We start from the raw sequence: 27,662 nt of genomic DNA, 5'->3' as shown, positions 1-27,662 counted from the left end.
CGTGATCTTTAAGGCAATAAAAAAGTCGTTGAAATGCGTTTTCTAAATGCAGACGGTGGCATTCAAAAGTGGGCTCTCCAGACTTTGAATTCAGTTGGGTCTTTGTTTTAATTCTTTTCCTTTTTATGGATTGTTTTCTCATTACGTTGCTAATAATGATAATAATAATAAGGTGGTGGAAAGTATGCGAGTATGAACCTGTAAGAATGAAAGTCATGAACAATCTGAAACCCAATCTCTTCCAAGAAAAAGGCCATTGCTGTCATCAGTCTCAGTCTCAGTCTATCTATGGCGTTTTTAGTCAGTCGGTCAACTCCACTCCCAACACGCCCACCCCTATCTTTCTTTCCCATGAATTTCCTCTTGGAATTTCTCAAATCCCATCTTTTTCTTTTTCTCTTTCTCTTTTCTCCTCCCCTCCCTAACTCAAACCAGACCCTTTTCTGAACTTATACCAAAAACAAAGCTGAAATATAATCTCCCATTGAGCTAAAATGAGGAGCTCCATTTACGGCATATCCTTCTTTTTCCTCTTCTGTATATTTCCTTTGGTCTCCGGTCAGCTTGCTTCAAAGCAGAGCAACACGATGATCACCGTTTCTCACCAGCTTGCAAATTCATCCTGGAATGTTGAGAAGGAGCAGAACCCCTGCCTTTGGGAAGGTGTTACATGCAACGCTCCCCACAACGACTCCATACTTTCTCTTTCATTGTCGGGGTTTGGTCTCTCAAACTCTAGCTTCTTACCCTTGCTTTGCCAGATTAATTCTTTGCAGTCGCTCGACTTTTCCAGCAACTTGTTCAACTCAATCCCAGTTGAGTTTTTCAACAGTTGTGGAGAGATTGATGGGTTAAAGAGCTTGAACTTTAGCAAGAACATGTTGGTTGGTTCTTTGCCTACCTTTCAAAAGTTTGTTGGATTGGAATCCTTGGATTTATCTTTCAATTCTTTGAATGGAAGTATCGATTCACAGTTGAATGGTTTGAGTGCACTGAAAAGTTTGAACCTTAGTTTCAATCATCTCACTGGTTCAGTTCCAAGCCGCCTTGGAAAATCCAGGGTCCTGGAACAATTTGAGCTTTCTTTGAATAGGTTCACGGGTGAAATAGCTAGTGAAATTGGGGAGCATGGGAATTTGATAAAGATTGATCTCAGTGGGAATCATCTTAATGGAATTATTCCTGAATCTTTTGTGAACCTTACCAAGTTGGAAACCCTTATTCTATCTTCCAACCAGTTGCATGGGGCAATCCCTGCAGGCCTTTTAGGTATTACAACATTGCAGCGCTTCTCTGCCAATCACAACAACTTTGTTGATCTTCCTAGTACTAATCCCTCAATGTCTCTCAAGATTTTAGATCTTAGTTATAATAAAATAACTGGGAGAATTCTACCGCAGTTGCTGTTGGGATCAAACTTGCAGACTGTGGATTTATCTTATAATATGTTGACTGGACCAATTCCTGTAACCATTTCTTCCAGTCTGGTCAGGTTAAGGTTGGGTAGCAATTATCTCAGCGGCCCAATTCCTTCTACGAGCTTTGTATCTTTGCCCAGCTTGACGTATTTAGAGTTGGATAACAATAGCTTTACTGGAACCATACCTCCTCAAATTGGTTCTAATCGAAAGCTGGCATTGTTGAACTTGGCTCAGAATAAGCTGAATGGGACTTTGCCTGATGAATTGCTAAATCTTATCCAACTTGAGGTTCTGAAACTTCAACTCAACAAGCTTAGTGGTGAAATTCCAAATCAGATTGGAAGGCTGAATATGTTATCGGTGCTCAATATCAGCTGGAATTCACTAAATGGAATCATACCACCTTCAATTTCCAACTGTGGAAAGCTTATTAGCCTAAACTTGCAAAACAATGGTCTCACTGGTTTAATACCTGATGCCATCGGGAACTTGAAATTTCTGTTGGAACTCCAGCTGGGAGAAAATAAATTGCATGGTAGGATTCCTGATATGCCACAAAAGTTGCAGATTTCTTTGAATCTCAGCTTCAATAATTTTGATGGACCTATTCCAAAGACTCTTTCCGGACTGAATGATTTGGAAGTTTTGGATCTGTCTAACAACAGGTTCTCAGGTACAGTTCCTGATTTCCTGGTCAGGTTGTCTTCCTTGTCACAGCTAGTACTTTCCAATAATCAGCTTTTTGGTGATCTTCCTCAATTCAAACCACATGTTTCGGTCGATATAAATGGAAATCCGCAACTTCATCGTCCAAAAGATAGTCCTCCAGTGTTGAGTAAAAAAAGAAAACCAGTTGGTGTGACAATTGTCATCGCATTTGCAGCTGCTGTTCTTGCTGTAGAGGTAGTTGCAATTGTTTTTCTATTGATCTCAAGACGCTTAAGCAAGGTTAATGAGGAGCAATTACAGTCACTGGAAGTTCTTTCTCCTCCTCGGGTGATTCAAGCCAACATGTTGACAGCAAACGGGGGTCCATAGATCTAATATTGACTTCACCAAAGCCACGGAAGTTGACTGTCGAGAGTGTGGTAACACTAACACCCTTTTTGGTTCAATGTAATGGCTTAGCCATTACAATTCAATTCCATGGGCCTACTATAAACCCTTGTTTGGTTCAATGAGATGTCTATTACGGAGGTTGTTCAATGAGATGTCTATTACGGAGGTTGCCGTTTAGTTTGCTATTCTCACTAACCACTGAATAGAAGCTGAATAGCATTCTTTGCCTCACCCTCTGAATTGCTATTCATAGCACGGTAGGAATGCCGAAAGATAATTCTTTTTCATTTTTGCCCTCATTGTTTCATCATCATCTCCTTTCTGCAATTTCAACTCTAGCCTCTATGTTCACTACCTTCTCCATTTACAAAGCCCTAAACACCATTGCCCCTCATCAACTGTTTGCAGTTCTTTTCCTAAAACTTCTATTTAATTATCTTCATCTTTGTCAAATTTTTCTTAATTTTTAAATTATATATAAAAAAAGGTTGAGAATATGGTTGGAGATCATATGCGGAATCATCATTTACCAATTGTTCCGGTGCTTCTTTTATGGTGGCAACGATGTTTTAGACATGGAAACCTCTTATTTTAATGCTATTTTCTCCGTCACCAATCTGTACTTTTCTTTTCCTTTTACAATTTCAGCATTTCTTATGATTTTATGATAAAATTGTCCAAAATAAATGTGAAACTTTCTTGATTTTGGTATAGCCTATTGCTAAAATGAGTTTGATTGTGTAAAGATTACTGGATTGTTAAGGTTTGCTTGATTTCCTGAAAAATTGAAATCGCTCAAAGACTTTTCTTTTTCGGTTTGGGAGATCAAAAATGAAAAATAGAATATTTCGGCTGTTCAATCTTTTCATTAAGTTTCCTTTGATTTTCATTAACCATAATTAAGTCCCCATCTTCTCTATAACTATTTCTTTTGGTGCATCATCTTTGTAGCCTAGAAAAGCTTTGTGGTGGAAAAGTGTATGTGGGGCTTAACATTCCTGATGCTGACACTGGTTCTCGAAAGAGTATCGATATTGTTCTCATTATCAAAGGGTAAGTTTTTTTTACTTTGCGAGTTTCATTTCATTTTCTTAGCTTATGTTATTATATATGTTTACACACATGTATATTAGTTTTTGTTGGGGTTTTGGGACACTTTATCCGGAGGAAGTATGAAACTTAGTCTGGAACTTAAGCAAGAACTTAATAAATCCGGATAAAGAATGAAGAGAACTTGAAATTCAAGTTAGGAGGTTTTGAGCTTGAAAAACAGAATGAAAGCAAAGAAAGAGAGAGTATTTTGGATGAAATTCTAATTAATTTTCATTAACCATTGATGTTGGCATAAAGCCAATTACATATACCAGACATTTAGCTGGTCAAAACAAAGCAAATTGTCATCTAACATTACCTACTACCACTAAGTAACATTGGAACTTAAATAATATTGCTTGCACACAAAGATAAACTGATTTATCAGTCCATTAGTACGTAATTACATCAAAAAAACAATGACAACTTAGTTCAAATCTGACTAAATTACAAAACAATATTTAAGGTAACTAAACAAAATGAAATAAGAAAATAAGATAGCAGTAATGTGGTTCAGCATCTGCATGCATACTTCATGTGCTGAAAGTGTGGCTTGATCTGCTTCTTCTTACTTCATCTGCATAACTTATGTCGCATGGTCTGCTTCTTGGTTGATTGTGCTACATGGAGGCCAACTTCAACACTCCTTCTTGGCTTCCATGCTGCAGATTCCCATTTTTCCTTAATAGCTTTTCTTCAATGACCTTCCTGTTAACTGGTCTAGGAACAAGATCCCAAGTCTGATTTTTATGGATCATGCTCATCTCATCGAGCATGGCTTGCTTCAATCCTTGTTGAGTTTCAGCTTCTTCAAAGTTGATTGGTTCAACTGCAGCCACTTGAGCTCTCTCATAAATCTCAGCCTATGGTGTAATGGATCTGACTGGTTCATCATCAGTGTCCATTTCAGGACCATTTTGATCAGCTTCAGCTTGATCTGTTACAAGATCTTCAGAGACTTCATCTTTGATACTACAATCAGATTTCTTAGAATCTCGAATTTTTTTCGGAAAAACCTTCTCATTAACTTCAACAGTTTCCCAAGCTTTAGGCTTCTCAATCTTATTTTTCAGCTTTTATTGTGCTTCTTTCTTTGCAGCTTCTATTGAAGCCAACTGGTTTTTGAGATTCTTTAGCTCTTCTTGTGCTTACATCAGTTGAGATTCTAAATCCGCAATACGAGTACCAAGCTTCTTTCGGTTTAATTCAGATTGTGGAAAACCTCTTGGTGAACGACGATCTCCAAGCTTCGGACTACTACGATCAGTAATGGGTCGGTGATGCAAAGGTTCTAAATCAGAACTCGATGGCCTAACCTGATGCATCCCTCGAAGAGATTGCTTTTGTGAGATGTCCACAAAAAAAATTTTGTCAGCCATGGTTACTGACATGAGCTTAGATCCATTTGAATAACTGATCAGGCATTATTTGCCTTTGAATACTACTGAATATCCGTTTTCAAGCAGCTGAGTAATGCTAAGCAAGTTTTTATCAATATCAGGCACAAACAAGACATTTGTAACAAGTTTGGTACTTGTAGGAGTGTCTATCAGCACATATCCTTTGCCTTTAGCTTGATGAAGTGTCCACTTCCAACCTTCACCCTTGTTTTGAAGCTTTTGTCAATTGACTTAAAAGTGCCAGTATCAAGGGTCATGTGGTTTGTGCAACCACTGTCTATCAGCCATCCTTCTGTGGCTTTTCTTTTGGCAGATGAGCAAGAGACAGCAAAGACTCTTTTTTCTTGATCACTTTCTTCTTCTGCCACTTAAGCTTCAACTCTTGGCTGCTGAGGTTGGTTTTGTCTCTGCTTGCCTTTGGTTCTGCAGACTTTCTCAGCATGGCCCATATTTTTACAGATTTGAAACTGCACAAGTCTGAACCAACATACTTCACCCGGATGACCTAGCTTTCTGCAGTGTGGGCAGGGTGGATATCTTCTTTCACCATCTGCTTTAGGCTTGTTTCTCCATTTTTTTTGCCTTTGTAGGCATTTGTGCTCGAGGTTGGCTTGGTTTTGGCCTGGAAGGCACCTTCTTGGTGCTCCTCCAGTCTGCTGGCTCTTTTTTGCTCTTGTGCATAGAGAGCATTTATTAGCTCTTGGTCCCTTTCCAAGGATGATATTTTTGCCTCATACCTCCCTAGTAAAGTTGAGATCACTTTCTTTACTATCCTTGCTTCAGTGAACTGTTCTCCAAGCAATCTTATGCTATTTACCATAGTCATAATCCTATCTAAATATTGTTTGACAGTTTTTTCCTCATCATCTTCAAGTTCTTGAACTCTCTTCTCAAATTCAAAAGTTGTTGCTACCTTGTTCTTTCAGTCCCTTAGAACTCATCCTTCAACTTATCCCAGGCTGCTTTGGTGACTCACAAGCCATGATCCTTGTGAAAATTACATCAGACGCACTATTTTGGATGCAAGACATGACCTTGTGTCTCTTAGTTCTTTCAACAGAATGTTGTCTAATTTGAGCCACTGTTAGGTTGGCTCTTAGAGGTGCTGGTTCAACATCTGAGTTGACAACCTCCCACAAATCATATGCTTGTAGGTAGGTCTTTATATTTGTTACTAATATGTGGTACCCCTATGCTGCCTATTTTTTATGGAGCATGGCTATTGGGCATGTTTTTGATTTGGTGTACTTCATCGCGCTATCTTTCACTACAGGAAAATAGACTTTTAGCGGCGTTTTTTTTTCTTCAGCGGCGTTTATAAGCGCCACTAATACTTTTAGCGGCGCTTTCCCAAGCGCCGCAAAAAATGTCGCTATATACACCGCCGCTAAAGATCAGGAACAAACGCCGCTAAAGGTCATGGCCTGTAACGGCGCTTTTCCCACAAACGCCGCTAAACGTCATGACCTGTAGCGGCGCTTTTCCCACAAACGCCGCTAAAGGTCATGACTTTTAGCGGCGCTTTTCCTAAAAACGCCGCTAAAAATATGACCTTTTAAAAAATTATTTTATTTTAATTAAATAATATTTATTTCTATGTTAAAATATTATATTATGTTTAATTTTTGAAATTTGAAATCTAAACTATATACTTTAAGGATAAATAAAAAATATTAATTAAATAAAATTTTCCATTAAAATTTAAATTTCAAAACTAAATATAAAAATTAATGAATTTAAATTTAATACATAAACATTGATTTAATATGTAATTTAATACATAAAAAATAACACACACAAACACACAAAGTATTATAATTTCTAAAACAAAATTCATCCTCATGAGAAAAGAATGCCAATTCTTCATCACCTCTCATTAATCAAAGGAAAAAGATCAAAAAAAAAAGAAGAAACAATATACAACAGAAGGCTGGTTCAAGCTTATATGAAGCCAAAGTATTGCAATGCCTGCATATAACTTAGAGAAGTCCTTTGACGCTTTCAATTCAACCGCCAGAGAATCCAAAACACCGGAACAGAAAGCCAAAGTATGTACCTGTAAGCCAGAGTCAGGCCAATAAAGAAATCACTTATACGACCCTCAAAGCCACATATGTCAAAGCACATTATCTGATCTCTTTGAATTATGACATGGAAAAATAAATTTTTGATAATGCCACCATAATGCAAGAATTAGAATTTGTTTCGACAAAAGTCATTGTTCATGTTATTAATCATGTGCCTTTGCATGTACATGCGTTGCATCTAAAACCTACATAGTTTAAATAATAAATATCACCAAATCCATGGCCTATCCTCAAACAATCTATTATTTAGATATGTAAACAAGTCAAACACAAAGCAACTCATGTCAAAGCATTTTCCTGATCCACTATGTTAGTTGTTTTTATATTTATTTCTTCCCTGAGTTCAATTTTAAACCTCAAAATATCTAAATATATTGATGCTCAGAATGCTTAATATTGCTCAAAATTTCATCATTTAACAAATCTTAAGTAAACTTTAAATCCTAAAAACCATTTAATATATATAAAGTTTATCTATTATCTCTTAAATAATTTAAACTATAATCATAACTTTAATATATTAAAATTAATATTATCTTTTTTACAATTATATAAGAAATTATTTAATATATAAATTAAAAAACACTAATTAATCTAAACCCTAAATTCCTAGCTCCTAACCCCTAAACCTTACAATAAAACATAAACCCTTAACCTTTAACCCCTAAACCTTAAACCCCAATACCCTAAAACTTAAACCCTAACCTTTAACCCATAAACCATAAACCATAATCCCTAACCCCATAATACATAAACCTTACAATAGTATCTTATAAACATTAAACCCTTAACCATATACCGTAAACCCTAAAATATAATGATAATTAATTCAATATTTTAAAATTAATACTATCTCATTTACAATTATATAAGAAAATAATTAACATATAAATTAAAAAACAATTAGTCATATACCAAAAATCTTTAAAATTATATTAAATAATATTATTTTAATTTTTTCTATTTTTGTGGCGTTTTTCAAAAAACGCCGCTAAAAATCGAGCATTAGCGGCGTTTTTTAAAAAGCGTCGCTAAAGGTGTACTTATAGCGGCGTTTTTTAAAAAGCGTCGCTAAAGGTATACTTATAGCGGCGTTTCTTAAAAAAGCGCCGCTAAAGCCACTAAATTACAAAATTCTTTAGCGGCGCTTTTTAAAAAACGCCGCTAAAGGTGTACATATAGCGGCTTTTTAGAAAAGTGCCGCTAATACTCGATCTTTAGCGGCGTTTTTAGAAAGCGCCGCTAAAGCCACCAAAGGCTCACAGCGACGTTGTGTTAATTTTTTTGCGGCGCTTTCTAAAAAGTGCCGCTAAAGGTTACATATAGCGGCGTTTTTTCAAAAACGCCGCTAAAACTCAATCTTTAGCGGCATTTTTGGGAAGCGCTGCTAATGCTCGTTCCTTAGTGGCGTTTTTCATTCAAACGCCGCTAAAAACCAGTTTTGTTGTAGTGTTTCCACAATCAGACTGAACGCCATAAGAAGGGTCCCATCTGTCTCGGCCTGTACACGACTCTTCTCACTCAACACTTCGGTTTACTAGAAACACCGGAGCAATCCTCGACACTTACACTTGTTGGCCAGATGTCCCCTCAGAGCATCTCGAGCATGATCCACATGAGGATGATCGAATGGCGACGTGGAGTGGACCCCCTCACTACAGACTATTTCAATCTGACATTCAACATGACCTAGAGGACTTCACTGATAATGTCCTCCCTACCACGAGGATCCACATCCACCACCACCTTCGAGTCACCGCCCTACTCATTCTGCTGCTACCCTTGAGGACCTCTCGGAGCGATTTACTCGATTAGAGCAGTAGTGCTTTCAGAGGTTCGACAACATCGATGACACTTTATAGCAGATATGTCAGCACCTCTATATTTCATTTTTAGCACCAACGGATCACGATGCTGACTTCTCTGATGATGAGGACCATTGAGTCTATTTATCTTTATTTTTATTTTATTTTTTTTTTTATTTTTATCTTTCTTGTTATTTTTCTCTTTCTATTTTTATGGTTGTTTCTAATTGAGTAACCCTTTTTAATCTTCTTCAGTATTGTGTTTATCTTTTTATCAGTTGCTCAGAATTTTGCACTACCTCTACATTTATCTACAATCCCGTTTTTCACTATTTTGAGAATTTCATCCAACAGTCAGGGCAGTTTCAATTCTCTCCCTATCTTATAATATTCTGTTTATTTTATGATTATATTTGTTTGTAGATTGAGGACAATGTACATCTTAAGTGTAGGGAGGTTGTTAATATGATTATTTGAAAATCCCTGAATTCTGTGTTGTGTTTTTCAGCAATTTTCTCATATCATTATTAGAATGAACTTTTCTTCGATTTATGATTCTTATTGATATATTTTAGATTAAATTCATAGGTATTTGTGCATTGATGGTTTAAACTTTAAAACACTAGAGAATCAAGTAAGATAAGTCTATTTTCAGAATTAAATTTTTTTTAGGTTGTTTCCCTAAATTGAGGTATTACCTTAAAGTTTGAAATTTGCAAGATTGATATCAAAAGTCATAATTTTTGTGAGATTTTGAGTCTTTGAGCATATATTTTTTTCTTGCTTACTTTGTTATTGGTTATGAGTATGTCAATATTGAATTGTTATTCTAAAACTTGCTTCGATTATACATGTTGAGACCACACATTTGATTTGATATACTAAGATGATAAAGGCAGCCAGGTTTTAACCCACTTATCCCATAAAAAGCCTACCTTCATAATTAACCCTTAGTGAACCCCTTTGAGCCTAACAAACCGTTTCTTGATTTACCCATTAATATTAATCCATAACTCATTTTTGATTCATTAAGAATTGTTCCCGTTTTATTGACTTACTTTTTGTCGAGATTTGATTTGGTTAGTTGCCTAACTATGTTCTTTTATTCCAATTATTAATTTTTCTCTTACTATCTATTTTGTTCTTATTCATTCAAAAAATAAGTCGAAAATATATATATTATTATACATTTATGTTGATTATTTCTAATTCTTTGGTTTGAGCTTAAGTAGTAAATTCAATATTCTGAGAAGAAGCTCGTTTTATTCTTGAATTATTTCGATTGATGTGATTATTCAGTATTAGTTTAGTTTTTCTAGTTAGGTAATTTATTAATTCAATCTCGACTCTAACCTTCTTGTTCAGCCTTTAACCACACCTTTAACCCAAGCCTCATTACAAACCTTTGAAAGACCTTTTGATTTGTGTATCATTTTATTATAGTGGTGGAGATTTGATTTTCATGCAAGTTTATGGTAATAATTTTTCATGTTTGACTCTTGAGTGCTAAATTTTTTTTGAACCTTAAACACTTTTGAGTGATTTGAGTGAATCTTTAGTGAGGATGTCAAATCTTGTCAGTTTTGAATTAATTACTTAGATAAGGGAAAATACTTATGTTTTCATGCTTTAAAAAATGTTAGACTTATTGTTTGTGTATTTAGTGCTCTTTTAGTTGAATTATCAATGTATGATTATCTGTGAATTATGATAAAACATTATTGATGAAAATTATGAATTGAGAAAGTTTAATTTTAACTGTGAGTTAGGGATTTTGCTTGAGGACAAGCAAACGCTTAAGTGTGGAGATATTTGATAAACCATAAATATAACATGTTTTAATCCCATGCTTAGCATATTTTTGGATGATTTATTATCTAATTTAGTGAATTTGATGCTCCTAATCCTTTAATTTTAAGTTTTATACTTAGAAGAGCATAAAGGAACAAAAGAAGCAGAAAATGGGCCAAAAATGGACAAAATGGGCTGATTTAAGGATCCACACTGCCAAGACTAATTCCACACGGGCTGGCCACACGCCCATGTGGCAGCCTATGTCAATATCGCTCCCTGTTTCTCAAACACGTGGAAAAAGCCAATTTTTAGGGTTTCTGAGCATTCTAAAGTCTATAAATACATACTAGTAGAGGACCTAAAGTGGCACACATAATAGAAAGCAGAAATTACTCGAAGAACGTCATGGATTCAACTCGTAAGATCTCCTTTAAAACTGAAGATCTCCTTTCAATTTCTCTTGAAGTTTTTGGGTTTCTTTATGTTTTGTTGTTTTCCTATTTTTGAGATGTTTTTTCCCAAAATTATAAACTAAATTCCCTAGATACTTAGGGAAGATGAAACTTATGACGGATCTTATTATTTAATTTTCTGAATTACATGATAAATAATTGTTCTTGTTCTTAATTATCTGTTATTAATTCTTGTCTTAATATTTTCAGGATATTAATTCAAGTTTGATGTGCTTATTTAGTGGAGCAAAAATCCCTATTTAAGAGTAGATCTAGCATAATTAAGCAGAGTTGATTACAATCCTAGAAATAGGACGACATAAATCTGCCGGATTAGGGTCAAATCTAATAAGGGAATCCATAGATCGAGTTAATGCGACAATACAGGTTTTAATTAGAAAAAGATTTCAATTAATCAACCTAGAGTCAGTTGTTCTTAGTCTCGAAAGAGATATTAACATAATTTAGGGATTTCTACGGATCAAGACAAGTGAATAAATCATTTAATTGAAAGTCAGAATAATAATTGAAGTCTAAGGGACTCTTCCTTGGGTATTGTCTTTATCATTGGTTTATTCAATTATTTCCTTCACTCTCTATCGCGTTCATTAGTTAATTAGTTTACTTAATTTTAGATTAAAACAAATCCTTTTTATTTTAGGCTAAATAATAGAAAAATAGTTAATACTAGTACTTTTAGTCCTTGTGGATACGATATTCTGAACTCACCATAGCTATACTACCATTCGATAGGTGCGCTTGCCGTAGTCGTGATTGTAGTCTAGCTTAGTGATTCATAAAACGATCATCATTGGGATTGTTGTTGGATACTGAATCGACGATCAAAATTAAGTACCTAGCCTGCGCAGGAGAACAAAACTGTACGCTGAGTATGAACTTAGTGGTATTTCTATAATCTGAATATTTAAAAGATAAAAAATTACAAATATACAATTGAAATATAAATAGATATTAATATTTAATTTTTACAACAACCATCTCACATTTCATTTGTTTCACAAATATCTCAATTCTCATACTTGCTATATAAATAGTTTTTCACAATTTATTTCACATTTCATTATACAATTATATTATCCATTCCATATTCATTTCATGAGTATATAACTCATATATTCCATATATTTACAACATATTTCAGATTCTATTTTCACTTCCATTTCTCATACCATGCCATTTCAATATCAATCATAAAACTTTATTATTCATTGCCCCTATTAACACGACTCGGACTCGGATGGATACACAGATCCAACCAAAACACACCAGTGTGGCACCCAGTGCCTCATCGGATAATTTGAAGTAATAATTTGATGCCCAGTTTCTCATCATGCCCAGTTTCTCATCGGCTAAACTGAAGTAAATTGGCACCTAGTGCATTATCGCCTAGTGCCTCATCGAATTAATCCGAAGTAGTAAATTGACACCCAGTGTCTCATCAACTCGAAGTCGAAGAAATCCCTGAACTCTTCCAATCCTATGGCATGCCATCAATATCCAATATCAATTTTTCATATAATCACATATACATGTAAATTCAATTCAATATCAAAATGCCAAATACTCACCTCAACACTTACCATATGCATTAAATCTAAATACAACTATTAATAATTAAATTCGGATTATAGAAATACAAACCAGAAATTCTGAGCTATTCCTCGGTGACTTTATCTTTTCCCTTTTTAGTCGAGGATTCAGGTATGACGTTAGCTACAGAATTAAAACAATTAAAAATCATTAATAGAACACAATTCAATTTCAACATTGTAGGGAAAGATGTTGAAAATTTAGTCCCGAATGCATGATTAAAGCTTTCTATACTTGATTTAAGTACATATTGAATGCGATTGAATGATAGTTACTGAAATGAGATGATAATTGCTAAATGATTGTTCTGAATTCAGTTACAAGTCCGGTAATGGCTCTTAACCTATTCCGGGGACGGTTACGGGTTAGGGGTGTTACATTTTTCTTCACCCTTTAAGCCAACAAGATCATTTGGTTGTAGAGTTGTAACTTTTTTTTCACCCTTTAAGCCAACAAAACCCTTTAGTTGCAGAGTTGCAACCTTTTTCTTTCTTTCTTTATTTATTTCTTTTTTTTTTTTGCTTTTTCATTGCATTTCCGATTTCCCCTATATGAACTTTTTGGTAGTTAGAGTCATTAAAAAGGAATCAAGAGATATCAGAATGGGGAAATTTGGGACTTCGAGCATGAAGTGGCGGTGGCAGCGTAGACAGTAATTTCACTCCCTCTCTCTGAATTTTTTTTTCTATTTATTGTTATTTTTAAGCTTAGGGTTCTCATCTTTATTTTTCTCAGTTAGAAGCCAAAGACAATAAACTTTTCATGCATTTAACAGAAATATTTTCATATTCGAATAATTAAAGCAACGAAGATTAACATTTTGTGAAGGAAAAAAAAACAAAGGCAGCATTTTGCATTTATTGACAGCATGATTATGTGAAAATACTGAAGTTGTCTTTTCATTAGAAACTTCTAAAGAACCAGTGAAAAAGAGGATTAGATAGTGCATGAAATGCATTTTGATATTTGATTGTGGGTACACGAATTATTATTCATTTGCTGGATAAGATAAAACTAGCACTTTACCATCTAGTTTTTGTAGTTTATTTTTTAATATGGTTAGAATGTGGCAGAAAGGGAGCAATGGGGAAGAACGTTAATGGCTCCTATGAAAGCCAATTTCATAATTTAGGGAAAATCAAAGTTATAATATATAAAAGTTAATCAAAAACTCTTAAAATATGGTACCTGCAAAGCGAATTAGAATAATAATTAGATATGAACAATGATTTAAGCTATGATTATGAAATGGATTAAAACTAAATTATGGTTTTGTATGGTTCAGCTTTTAGGTTTACTTTTGGACACTAATTAGTTTTTTTTCCCCTTGAAATTGAAGAAAACTTAAATTTTATATATGGGAAGTGGATGTGGAATTGAACTGTCTGTGTTTGTTTGATGAAGTTGCAAGTTTATAATGATTATGACGTTTTGATGAAGTTGCAGATTGATTAGAACCAGGTTAGGTTTTTTTTTAAAGCTTTAACTGGATTATATTTTGAGGGAGCTTGCTCCTTTCCACTCGTGCGCACGACCCATTTGCGCTACCTACTACTCATTTTTTAATCTTGTTGAGATAGATTTTTAGTTTTTGTTGTTTATTTCTTCTATTTTTGGCTCTAAAATAAACGTACTGTTAATTCATGCCATTGTTTTATATGTCAATTTTCTGTACATTATAGAAATTGTGGCCAGGGAAACATTAGATCAAGTTATGGTAGATGTACTTTCAAAATCTAGTTTTAATTGATATGCAACATACATTTCATGTCTTCTTTTTGCAATGGCATTTTAAGGATGCCTTTTTTGTCTTATTCCTAGAATGCTTATAAGTTATGACTCTTTTCGTGTACCAGAAAACTGTGAGAAATATGTCAAGTCTGAAGATGTTGTAGGAGTAGAAGAAGTGAAGTCAAGTGACAAAAAACTGAATGAAGATGAATATGGTGCCTCAGATGATGAGGAAATCATCGGAAAAATAGATATTTAGGAACATATTATGCCTTGCATACTTGCTACAAGAATTGTCTTGTGTTGTACATGATGTTCAGCTCCAGGAATATTCGAACACAACAGAACCGGGGAACATGTGGAAAAAAGTCCTACTTATCCCTTTTTGTCATTACTTTCCATGGATGTTTGTGTAAATTAATCCATTGTTGTTCAATAATTCAAATATTTATCCACTGCCGAGACTTTAAAAAGCAATTCTCCCATGTGCTCCTACTCCTTATGTACCTGCATCAATTATACTACCGTTTATTATGCTTTGTTAGTGTTCATTTATACATTGGTTGATCTAACTTTGGTGATGACTTGGTTGGCTGCCAATGGAATTTATATTCCCATGTCTCCAGCACTTTATGGTGGAATCCATTTTGCATGGCTTTTGATTTGGTCTACAAATTTTTGGTTAGCTAGGGTAGTCTTATAGAGAAGTTAAAACATGGGGTTTGTTTGATGTATAAATGTTTGATATTTTTCATATATATAAAAATGAGAATAATTATTTCTTTTGGATCAATATTTGTAATTTTGGCAACAATGATCCCATGAGATTATGTTATGATTTTTATTAATTCATATTTTAAAAAAGATTATATTAAGAATGTTATTAAATTATATTTAGTAATAATTATATTAAAACATGATTAAATTATTTATTATTTTAATAATAATTTTAGTAAAATTTAATAACAATAATTATGTACTTAAAAAAATCTATTAAGGGTACTCTGGTCACTTCAGCTTTTTTTCTTATACTATTACAATATCATTCCATTCAACCAAACACAAGAATACCATTAATTGTAATTACTGATTACAATTCTATTCCATTACAGCTCTATTCCATTACAGCGAACTAAACGTGCCCTAATACTAGTGAGTAGCTAGTTACAATTCTTGTTTGCATGCATTTTTATTTATAACCTTATCACCCACTTTCTCTTAGGTTCGACCATTGGAATATTTCATGTTCCATTGTAACATAAAAATATTACAAGGACCTATCACACTTACAAATAACCGCTACATTTTTATTTGTATTTATGTTGATTCCATTACCTCGACACACACGTGAAGTCGCAATTAGATAGTTTTCTATTTATACTTGTTATTCTAAATTGTATTAACTGCTAATCTTTGTATTTTAATTAACAAATTTTGGTTTAACTCCTTGTTTGGTCGATTTTTTTATTCCAAAAGTTGTTTATTCATTTTCTTAATCGCTGTTGAAATGTGATTAGTCAGAAAAAAAAGTTTTATCTTTCCCTGTGTGTTCACGCTAGTGGCACAAAGAATTAAGGTTTCAACCCTAATTCCAAATTGGCATTTTGAAAGGGATTCGGCTTCAAAACAGATTCAGGCTTGAAATCGAACTGCATTTTGAAGAAAATGAGTTTAAATTTTTATAAACTTACAAAATCATAAATTTTTTAAAAATGATAAAAATCCCAATAAAGCTTAAACAATATCCTGTAAATTGAGAAAAAATCATTAATTGTAAAGGTAATAAAAGTAAACAATTGAAGTGGATCAGTTTAAAATTCTTGTGTCATAATCTTGAGCTTGTTTTCTTTATTATTATTATTATTTTACTATCCCTTCATATATTTTGAACATAACATATTAATTGTATGAAATATTTTAAAATTTAAATATCATACATGTCTTCTTAATTGTACATGTGTCGTAAAATAAATTGTCCATATAAGATATTTTCCATTTTTATTAGAGGTTTGGTTTTAAATATTACATATATAGGATATATAAGGTTGGGTTAATATTTGGTATAGGGTGAGTATTTGGTACATTGACGGTGTAACATTATAAAAATTGTCATGTGTCCTTTTTTTTATAATATTTTACTATATTTATATAGGATATTTGTCAATTGTATTACCCTACTTGTAAAATTTAAAAACTCCATTGACAGTGTATCAAATCATTTTTTCTTGGCATATTGCTAGTAGAATGTTTTAACTCCACAAAACAAGATCAAACACTACCACATGTTTTTTTCTTTCTTTTTAATTTGTATTTTTTTACACTACCTAAATGAGATATTGTCACATTTAAAATTCTCCTTGTGGAATCTAAAACTTTCTTTAACAATGAATCAAATCGTTTTATATTTAAAATTTATATTAAATTAAATCTTACAAATAATTTATATTAATTATTTCAAAATATTTAAAATTTATATTTAATTTATCAAAATATTAATAATATACTACAATAAAAAATTGTTTTTATATTTTTATTTCATATATTTTAATATTAACTAATTTAAAAATAGTTATGCTTAAAACACCTGAATTTTAAATTAATGTTTTCAAAATTCTTTTCCAAAAATAAAGGTATATTATATTAGTAGTCATTTAATTATTAGTAATTTTTTTTGGTCACTCAATTAGAAAAAAGTTGCAAAATGGTCAACTAACTATTAGTAAATTTCTTTTTTGGTCACCCAAATGTTGAATTTTGTCTTTTTTGGTCACTTATTGGCTAATAGTGGTAGCTTTTAAAATCAGCATGATAGCAACTTTAACCCACAACATTTATACATTATGTCAAATTAGTCTTGAGTCTAAAAAAAATAACTTTCAACATTTACACATTGTGTAACTTATTTTTATTTTTTTTGTATTTTTTCTTTTTTTTGGATGATATTGAGGATTTTTTTTTTGAGTAAAAACATCTGGATCTTTTATTCAACAAAAGCGAACCAACTCCAAAAGACCAAGCAGGCTTGGGTCAAACAAAACAGAACAAAATAGCCTAAAACTATGCCTAACAGGCCCAGGCAAAAGAAAAACATAAACGAAAATAACAAAAGATCCAGCTAAGCAGGACGGGGAGCTCTAGAGACTTCTGCAGCAGCTGTGAACCAATTAATAAACCCATCCCTCAAAAGCAACAAATACACCTGGGAAAACGCAGTAAGACATAATTGTTTCCATTAATTTTTGCAGGAGCCATCACTTCCCACAGAAAAACTTCTAAAAAACAACAACTCCTCTTAACTATTCAAAAACTTCTTCCCCAAAACTTTCCTTCAGCAAATTCGGGGATTCAGTCCCCCACAGAATCTATCCATCTTCGATCGACCACCATAGCTTCCACCACTCCAGACGTAACCATGCCCAGTAAGTAAGTTGATTCTCTCTTCTGTAACCCATCTTTTGCTATGAAATGTGCAACCTTGTTAGCCTCTCTAGGGATAAACCGAAAAATACAAGATTCAAAACCTAAACTCAGATGCTTTGTATCTTTAATGAAAACTTCAATTTCTGATCTATCTTCCTTTTCTTCTTACAGTTTCTGAATCACCGACCGAGAATCACCTTCAATCTCAACTTCCCTCAACCCGAGAAATAGCTCGAGATGGACCACCTGAAGACACGCCATTGCTTTCGCAACAAAAGCAGAAGGTATATTTTCATGAAAAACTGAGTTTGAACAAATCACCTCTGCCCAAGCATTCCGTATCAATAACCCCGAGCTTGAATCATTCTTTTCCTTGTTAAAAGCAGCATCAAAATTGATTCTAACCCAAGGATCAGTCAGCTCAACCCATCTACCTGAATGAAGTCGATTCATTGGTAAGCACATACTCAACCCATCAAGTTCTTTGATGTAGTTTGTTATAAAATCTGCCATTTGAGAACCAGTTTGTTCTTCTCCTTCATGAATAAACCTGTTTCTTGAAGTCCAAATCACCTACAAAGCACATGCAATCACCCTACATTTATTCAAAAAGTTTGACTCAAAAATGCATTTAAGCCAATCTTCAAAACTAGCATTTTCCTTAGGAGTTGGCCAGTTAAAACCTAACTTTTCCCACGTCTCCTTTGCAACAGGACACTTTTTGAATACATGCTCTCTCGTTTCCACCTCATTTTGGCACTTTCGGTAATTTGCGGATGCCATCAGTCTTTTATAGTTTAGATTACAAAAAGTAGGCATAAAATTACAAAAAAAACCTCTAGTTTGTAATTTTAATTTTTGGAGGTAGATCAAGGCTCCATAATATTTTTGTAAAATTGCCTGTAATTTGATTGTGTTTGATTCTGCTCGTCATGTAAAAGTAGTTTGTGCCTGCTCCGAACTGTGTAATCCCCCGTCAGCTGGCCTCGCTAGATTATATGATCTTTTTGCTGGTTTATGGATAAAGGAATACATAGAATTCGCTCTGCATCCTTTGCCAGGAAGGTATTGTTTATCAGCTCTGCTTTTCATTCTCTCGTGTTTTCTTCAATTAAATCTGATACTGTGGACAAACTTGAATTGGCATTTAAATTTTAAACTCTGAAATCATTACTTCCAGGGACCTATGCATCTCCCCAGATAGAGACATTCTTCCCATCACCAATCCTCCACCCCAATCCCTTCATAATGAGTTCTTTTGCAGATCACAGACTCTGTCAGGTAAGAGAAGGTAAGTTTCCTAAACTGGAATTTAAAAAATCTGAATTTTTAAAATATTTGGCCTTCAAATTACGCGCTAGTAAAGAATTAGCGTCAACTCTGTTTTGCCAATAACGCGATATTAAAAGGATTCATATTACGGAACCCCATCCCACCTTCCTCCTTTGGAAGGCATAACGATTTCCAATCACACCAGTGCAGTCCTCTTTTTCTATGAATTTTTTGCCACTAAAAACCCCCTAATATATTTTTCATCTCCACACATAACATTTTTGGTAAAGGAAAACAAGACATTGTATAAGTAGGGATTGCTTGTAAAACTGCTCTTATAAATATCTCTTTTCCACCCTGAGAAATATATTGTATACTGCAACTGTTGATCTTCTGTTTCAAACTGTCCTTCAAGGTTTGAAAAGCCTATTTCTTTTTTCGTCCCACCATATTCGGTAAACTCAGATACTTCTCTGGCTCACTCGAATACTGAACATTAAGAGACAGAACAACCAAGTTTTTATCTTGATCATTCACATTTGAACTGAAAAAGCCCGTGGACTTTTTAAAATTTACACACTGACCCTAACAAAGCTCATATTCTTTTAATATGTCTCAAATCACCTGAATGCACCTATTTGAAACCTCTCCAAACAGTATACAATCGTCCGCAAACCTAAGATTGGTGATTGGTGGAGCCGATCTACAAACCTTTGCACCCAAAATTTTTTGTTCCTGGCTCGCAATTCTCATTAGCGCAGATAGCCCCTCTCCACAGAATAAAAATAAATAAGGACTTAAAGGATCCCCTTGACATAATCCTCTTGATGGATTAAAATTAGGCTCTTCTTTACCATTAAACAAAATTGAAAATTGGACAGAACTAATGCAGTGGAGGATAAAATCAATTAAAGGAACACCAAAACCCATTTTTAACATTATACCCTTAATGAAAGGCCATTGCACACGGTCATAGGCCTTGCTCATATCCAGCGCTTAAGAGCCATCAAACCCTTCCTCCCTGTTCTTTTGTTCTTAAAAGAATGAAGTACTTCATATGCCAGCAAAACATTGTCAGTAATGAGTCTACCCTGTACAAAGGCACTTTGAGAGTTGTCAATACAATCATCCAACACTTTTTGTAAACGGTTAGTAACTGTTTTGGCAATAATTTTATAAATTACTGTACAAAGGCTAATCGGTCAAAAACTCTTCAAATTGAGGGGATTCGAGATTTTGGGGATTAGAACCAACTGTGTTCTATTTATCTCATCCAAAGCTTTACCATTATTCAAAATATCCAAACAGAACATGCTGGTATCTTTACCAATAATGTGCCAATACTTTTGGTAAAAGATTGCCAGAAAACCATCAGGTCCTGAAGCTTTTGTGGGCCCAATTCCTTTCAAAGCCATAATAATTTCTTCTTCTGTATAAGTAACCACCAAACTTTGATTCATACTGTCAGAGGTGCAACGCGGTAACCCCGACAAGATATGATCCAAGTTTCCTATGTAGCGAGACTCGAAAAGATCTACAAAATAATTGCAAGCAATATTCCCAGTTTTACTACAATCTGTAGCAAGAGAACCATCATTTCTTTGCAAACCACGAATACAATTTGTACACCTTCTCTGAGAAGCAAACTTGTGAAAAAAATAAATGTTCTTATCTCCTAATATTAACCAATTCGCTCTTGCTCGTTGCTCCAAAAAATGTTCTTCCTTTTCCATATCCATATTTAGGTGTAATTTGATATCAATAAGCTCGACCAAAGATTCCTCTGAACGCTCAACACAATTCAGAGCCTCCAATCTCCTATTTAATCTTTTGACTTCATGACCTCTTATAGCCTTAATCTTGTACGCCCAATTTTGCAAAACTTTAGCTAGCATTAAAATATGATTTGAATAAGAACCCGAGCTGACTTCCCACAGCTTTCTAATTTCATCCTCACAAGACTCTTCCAAAACCCACCACGCTTCAAAATGAAATCTACTAGTTCTATTGTTCATTTCTCCTACCTCCGTCTCGATAAGCAAAAGGACAGTGATCCAAAAATGAGTGAGGAATGTGTCTCAGAGAATACGATGGAAAAAGTTGAACCCATGCATCCGTAGCAACACCCCTATCAATTCTTTCTCTTATATTGTTTTCCAATACGCGTCCCCTCTCCCAAATGAAACATGGTCCAAAGAAACAAATGTCCACTAACTGAAAATCTTCCAAAGTTCTGCGAAAAACCTCCATTCTAGTCTCATCCCTTAAATTCCCCCTTACTTCTCATTAGCGAAAAGAATATCATTAAAATCTCCTCCAACCAACCATTGTAACGAATTATTCCTCCCCAAACGTCGAAGCAAATCCCATGTAACAGCTTTATCCTTTACATCTGGAGCTTCATAGAAACCCGTGAAACGCCACCTTGGTGTACCTTTCTCTTCTAGAATTTCCACATCAATATGATTTTTTAAGAAATTTTTCAATGTTACCAATTAACCGCCATTCCACCTAAGGCTTAAGCCCCCTCAAGTCCAAACCATTAAAAAACCACAATGTCTCTTAACTTTTTCCATTCGAGTAGCATTCAACTTTGTCTCCATAGAGAAGACAAAGACAATATGGGGATGATAAATTTTTAGCATATGCTGAAGACGACGTATTGCTCGCGAACTCCCCAATCCGCGAACATTCCTGCATAAAATCTTCATGACTTCCTGTTGGCATACCCACTGGTAGCCGCCGATACTTGTTTTTGGTGAGCTGAATAACCCCATTAATATCCAACGAATCCTGAACATTGGAAACCTTGGAAATTAAAAAATCAGACCGTTGTCTTTTCTTTCCCTCTTCTTTGGAAATTGGGTCCTCCTCCAACTGACAATCCATTCTCGTCAATTCTAATCCGTAACACAATCCACATCAGCCCAGGCCTTCATTGATTCTATTCCATTCAAACGAAATTCCATCTGTTGGCTTTGACAATGAGGCAAATCTTTCCTAAAAAAGTGGCGTGATTCCTGCCTCTAATTTGAATCATTTGAAGATTTGAAACCTTCCAAATTAATTCCAAGAATAGAATTAAAATCTACCCATGATCCTCTCCCAAGATTATGCCTAGAATTTTTTCCAAGCTGCACATTAGTACCGCTCTTTCCAAAAAATGAATTTTCTCCCTCCTCCTTTAGCTAGATGCTATTAGCGGTGGTAGTCTTCCTCGGCTGCGCCCTCAGAGTCAAATCCCACTCAATTTCCATTTCCTGCATCCCATATTGTAACTTTATAGGACAGAAACTATCACCATGACCAAGGCAGCCACATAAGAAGCAAATAAAGTTAATTTTTCATATTTGAATTTTGCATAAATAAACTTCGATTCAGACAACTTGATTTTTTTTCTTTTCTTTAGAGGCTGCTTAACATCAATTTGAACGCGAATTCGCAGAAAATTTTTATAGCCATTAGATAATTCTTCATATCATATTCCATAAATTTACCAATGAAATTTTCAAATTGTATCGCCATTGACTCTTTGATAAACCCCGGAAATCATGAATCTGCACCCACTAGTCGGAAAACACCAAAGGAATAGACATTAGACCTTCATTCTCTTGAACCCTATGGAAAATCAATAGATGATTGTTGAAAGTCCAAGAACCCCTGTTATAACACGATGAATATCCACTTCGTTAAAAAACTTGAACATAAATCGCTTTTCACCCAAATCTGAAATTTGAACACCCTCCAAGGGGTGCCAGATATTTGCCAATGTATTTCTCATGGTTAGAAATTGGATCACACTAGCAGTTAGAAAACATCCCACCAAACAGAAACTAAATGCTGGATCCTATGCTTCGTTCCCAATCTGAATAGAAAAAACATCCATTTCACTGTTCTCCAAACTTAGATTCGCTGGCCCTCTTTCCATAAGTTATAGCTCACAAAATAAAAACCCTTCAGGAACAGCAGAAAACCAAAACCAAGGCGAGAAAACAAAAAGACGGGGAATAAAACTAGAGAAAAACAAAAAAAAAACCAAAGAAAACCAAAAGAACCAAAAGAAAACCCAAACATGACAAAAACGGCAGATAGAGACGTGCCAGAAGGCAGGCTATATTCAAGGGCGAAGCTAGGGGGGTTGGCATGGGCCTCGGCCCCTTAAAATGTAAATTTGCTCTTTTAGCCTTTAAAATTTTTTAAGAATTTTAAATTAGTAAAGGTAAAATTGTACTTTGGCCTCCTTAAAATTATAAAAATTTGATTTAATCATTTATAAATTATAAAGATATAAACTATAAAAAATTAAAATTTTATCCAGCCCCCTAACAATTTGTTCTGGCTTCGCCCCTGACTATATTGAGGGTTAATTTTAAAAGAATGAAAAAAAGTGAAAATTATTATCTTAAATTTTTTGTTGTTTCCATATTTTGTATATTTTAATCAAATATAGTTGATAATTTTTTTTTTCTTTTACCTCTTTAGGTGAAAGAGTTATAAAGAGAAGCAAATCACACAAAAAAAATTAAATTACATAACGTGTAAATATTAAAGATTGAATTTTTTAAAATCAAGACTAAATTGATATAATGTATAAATGTTGAGAGTTAATGTTATTATTATATCAATTGTAATAATTATCATAAGTGACGTGGAATTAAAAAAAAAAGTTAATCCCAGTTCTTACGTTCCAAGGACGTGATCCATAAGGTAATAAAAAAGTCGTTGAAACGCGTTTTCTAAATGCAGACAGTAGCATTCAAAAGTGGGCTCTCCAGTTTTCCTTACACTCAAACGAAGACTTTGAATTCAATTGGGTCTTTGTTTTAATTCTTTCCCTTTTTATGGATTGTTTTCTCATTACGTTGCTAATAATGATAATAATAAGGTGATGGAAAGTACGCGAGTATGAACCTGTAAGAATGAAAGTCATGAACAATCTGAAACCCAATCTCTTCCAAGAAAAAGGCCATTGCTGTCATCAGTCTCTGTCTCAGTCTATCTGTGGCGTTTTTAGTCAGTCGGTCAACTCCACTCCCAACACGCCCATCCCTCATCTTTCTTTCCCATGAATTTCCTCTTGGAATTTCTCAAATCCCATCTTTTTCTTTTTCTCTTTCTCTTTTCTCCTCCCCTCCCCAACTCAAACCAGACCCTTTTCTGAACTTATACCAAAAACAAAGCTGAAATATAATCTCCCATTGAGCTAAAATGAAGAGCTCCATTTACGGCATATCCTTCTTTTTCCTCTTCTGTATATTTCCTTTGGTCTCCGGTCAGCTTGCTTCAAAGCAGAGCAACACGATGATCACCGTTTCTCACCAGCTTGCAAATTCATCTTGGAATGTTGAGAAGGAGCAGAACCCCTGCCTTTGGGAAGGTGTTACATGCAACGCTCCCCACAACGACTCCATACTTTCTCTTTCATTGTCGGGGTTTGGTCTCTCAAACTCTAGCTTCTTACCCTTGCTTTGCCAGATTAATTCTTTGCAGTCGCTCGACTTTTCCAGCAACTTGTTCAACTCAATACCAGTTGAGTTTTTCAACAGTTGTGGAGAGATTGATGGGTTAAAGAGCTTGAACTTTAGCAAGAACATGTTGGTTGGTTCTTTGCCTACCTTTCAAAAGTTTGTTGGATTGGAATCCTTGGATTTATCTTTCAATTCTTTGAATGGAAGTATCGATTCTCAGTTGAATGGTTTGAGTGCACTGAAAAGCTTGAACCTTAGTTTCAATCATTTCACTGGTTCAGTTCCAAGCCGCCTTGGAAAATCCAGGGTCCTGGAACAACTTGAGCTTTCTATGAATAGGTTCACGGGTGAAATAGCTAGTGAAATTGGGGAGCATGGGAATTTGATAAAGATTGATCTCAATGGGAATCATCTTAATGGAATTATTCCTGAATCTTTTGTGAACCTTACCAAGTTGGAAACCCTTATTCTATCTTCCAACCAGTTGCATGGGGCAATCCCTGCAGGCCTTTTAGGTATTACAACATTGCAGCGCTTCTCTGCCAATCAAAACAACTTTGTTGATCTTCCTAGTACTAATCCCTCAATGTCTCTCAAGATTTTAGATCTTAGTTATAATAAAATAACTGGGAGAATTCTACCGCAGTTGCTGTTGGGATCAAACTTGCAGACTGTGGATTTATCTTATAATATGTTGACTGGACCAATTCCTGTAACCATTTCTTCCAGTCTGGTCAGGTTAAGGTTGGGTAGCAATTATCTCAGCGGCCCAATTCCTTCTACGAGCTTTGTATCTTTGCCCAGCTTGACGTATTTAGAGTTGGATAACAATAGCTTTACTGGAACCATACCTCCTCAAATTGGTTCTAATCGAAAGCTGGCATTGTTGAACTTGGCTCAGAATAAGCTGAATGGGACTTTGCCTGATGAATTGCTAAATCTTACCCAACTTGAGGTTCTGAAACTTCAACTCAACAAGCTTAGTGGTGAAATTCCAAATCAGATTGGAAGGCTGAATATGTTATCGGTGCTCAATATCAGCTGGAATTCACTAAATGGAATCATACCACCTTCAATTTCCAACTGTGGAAAGCTTATTAGCCTAAACTTGCAAAACAATGGTCTCACTGGTTTAATACCTGATGCCATCGGGAACTTGAAATTTCTGTTGGAACTCCAGCTGGGAGAAAATAAATTGCATGGTAGGATTCCTGATATGCCACAAAAGTTGCAGATTTCTTTGAATCTCAGCTTCAATAATTTTGATGGACCTATTCCAAAGACTCTTTCCGGACTGAATGATTTGGAAGTTTTGGATCTGTCTAACAACAGGTTCTCAGGTACAGTTCCTGATTTCCTGGTCAGGTTGTCTTCCTTGTCACAGCTAGTACTTTCCAATAATCAGCTTTTTGGTGATCTTCCTCAATTCAAACCACATGTTTCGGTCGATATAAATGGAAATCCGCAACTTCATCGTCCAAAAGATAGTCCTCCAGTGTTGAGTAAAAAAAGAAAACCAGTTGGTGTGACAATTGTCATCACATTTGCAGCTGCTGTTCTTGCTGTAGTGGTAGTTGCAATTGTTTTTCTATTGATCTCAAAACGCTTAAGCAAGGTTAATGAGGAGCAATTACAGTCATTGGAAGTTCTTTCTCCTCCTCGGGTGATTCAAGGCAACATGTTGACAGCAAACGGGGTCCATAGATCTAATATTGACTTCACCAAAGCCATGGAAGCTGTTGCAAACCCTGCAAACATTGTGCTGAAAACCAGGTTTTCGACCTATTACAAAGCTATGATGCCTTCAGGAGCAAGCTATTACGTTAAGAAGCTTATGTGGAGTGACAAGATATTCCAACTGGGGAGCCGTGATAAATTTGAGCAAGAGATAGAGGCTTTGGGGAAGCTTAGCAATTCAAATATCATGATTCCACTGGCCTATGTATTGACAGTTGACAGTGCATATCTATTCTATGAATTTGCCCCAAAGGGTACCCTCTATGATATTCTTCATGGGAGCTTGAAATCTTCTTTGGATTGGGCTAGCCGTTACAGTATAGCAGTTGGAGTAGCTCAAGGGCTTGCATTTTTGCATGGATGCACATCAAGTCCGATTCTCCTCATAGACCTTTCAAGCAGAAGCATCGTGCTCAAGTCATTGAAGGAGCCACAGGTTGGGGACATTGAGCTTTGTAAAGTAATTGACCCTTCCAAGAGCAACGGAAGCCTTTCCACAGTTGCTGGTTCTGTAGGTTATATTCCTCCAGGTAACAAATCTGGCAGACATGCATCCTTATTTTACAATCTCCTTTGAATATGAACTGTTTTGAGTTTTTGTCCTAAGCCTGTTTTGTTTTAATGGTGGTGCACAGAGTATGCTTATACAATGAGGGTAACAATGGCTGGAAATGTTTATAGCTTTGGAGTTGTATTGCTGGAATTGCTGACAGGAAAAGCAGCAGTTAGTGAGGGAACTGAGTTAGCCAAGTGGGTATTAAGCAACTCAGTGCGGCCAAATAAGCTGGATCACATCCTTGATTTTAGTATCAGTAGAACATCACTGGTGGTAAGAAACCAGATGCTTGCTGTCTTGAAAGTTGCACTTGCTTGTGTCAGTGTTACTCCAGAATCAAGGCCCAAGATGAAAAGTGTGCTACGGATGATCCTCAATGTAAGATAAAATCATCTCCACCTACTACTGCCTTTAATTACCGAGTGAGCTTTGTTTCATACAAATTATAAAAGATTGAAGAAAGCCAATATTGGCCATGGTTGCTAGGAAGCCAACAACCTGCACGAAAGAATCGTTTGGTTTTGAATTCATTCTCATACGTAGTATATGCTTCTGTAATTTAATGGTGCCATTGTAAAACTCAGTTCTATAATAGGTGAATTCTCACATAATTTCATGGTCGCTAGTGATTATATTGTAGATTTCTACTAGAGATATTCCCAACCCAAGAGGTTATAGCAAAAAATTGTTACAAAATAGAAGACAAACACGTCAACTTTTATTGGTATAATTAATTCACAATTTAGCTCCTAAATTA

General features: G+C 34.9%; 2 protein-coding genes across 10 annotated transcripts; both read left to right on the top strand.

Annotated features, from left to right (window-relative positions):
- The first annotated feature begins 213 nt into the window (after window positions 1–213).
- LOC107889368 (leucine-rich repeat receptor-like serine/threonine-protein kinase RGI4) lies at window positions 214–15,245 on the top strand. Its single transcript, XM_041076565.1, has 3 exons — window positions 214–2,737; window positions 3,432–3,533; window positions 14,578–15,245. The coding sequence occupies exon 1, from the start codon at window positions 495–497 to the stop codon at window positions 2,457–2,459; it is 1,965 nt and encodes a 654-aa protein (XP_040932499.1). The 5' UTR covers window positions 214–494; the 3' UTR covers window positions 2,460–2,737; window positions 3,432–3,533; window positions 14,578–15,245.
- Window positions 15,246–17,541: 2,296 nt separating this feature from the next.
- LOC107889367 (leucine-rich repeat receptor-like tyrosine-protein kinase PXC3) lies at window positions 17,542–27,662 on the top strand. Of its 9 annotated transcripts, none has more exons than XM_041076559.1 (7): window positions 17,585–17,871; window positions 18,044–18,156; window positions 18,259–18,327; window positions 18,586–18,637; window positions 18,817–18,937; window positions 19,053–26,879; window positions 26,985–27,662. In XM_041076559.1, exons 6-7 carry the CDS (start codon window positions 24,353–24,355, stop codon window positions 27,290–27,292), a joined length of 2,835 nt encoding a protein of 944 aa, XP_040932493.1. In that variant the 5' UTR covers window positions 17,585–17,871; window positions 18,044–18,156; window positions 18,259–18,327; window positions 18,586–18,637; window positions 18,817–18,937; window positions 19,053–24,352; the 3' UTR covers window positions 27,293–27,662. The 9 variants fall into 9 exon arrangements, with proteins under 9 accessions (XP_040932496.1, XP_040932495.1, XP_040932493.1 ...); XM_041076560.1 differs by having other exon boundaries at window positions 18,814–18,937; XM_041076557.1 differs by having other exon boundaries at window positions 17,585–17,875.

Source organism: Gossypium hirsutum, chromosome A09 (genome assembly GCF_007990345.1).
Source record: "Gossypium hirsutum isolate 1008001.06 chromosome A09, Gossypium_hirsutum_v2.1, whole genome shotgun sequence".
In the NCBI taxonomy this organism is placed as follows: domain Eukaryota; kingdom Viridiplantae; phylum Streptophyta; class Magnoliopsida; order Malvales; family Malvaceae; genus Gossypium; species Gossypium hirsutum.
The sequence above is the reverse complement of the archived record's forward strand: the minus strand, read 5'-3'. Positions and strand labels throughout refer to the sequence as shown.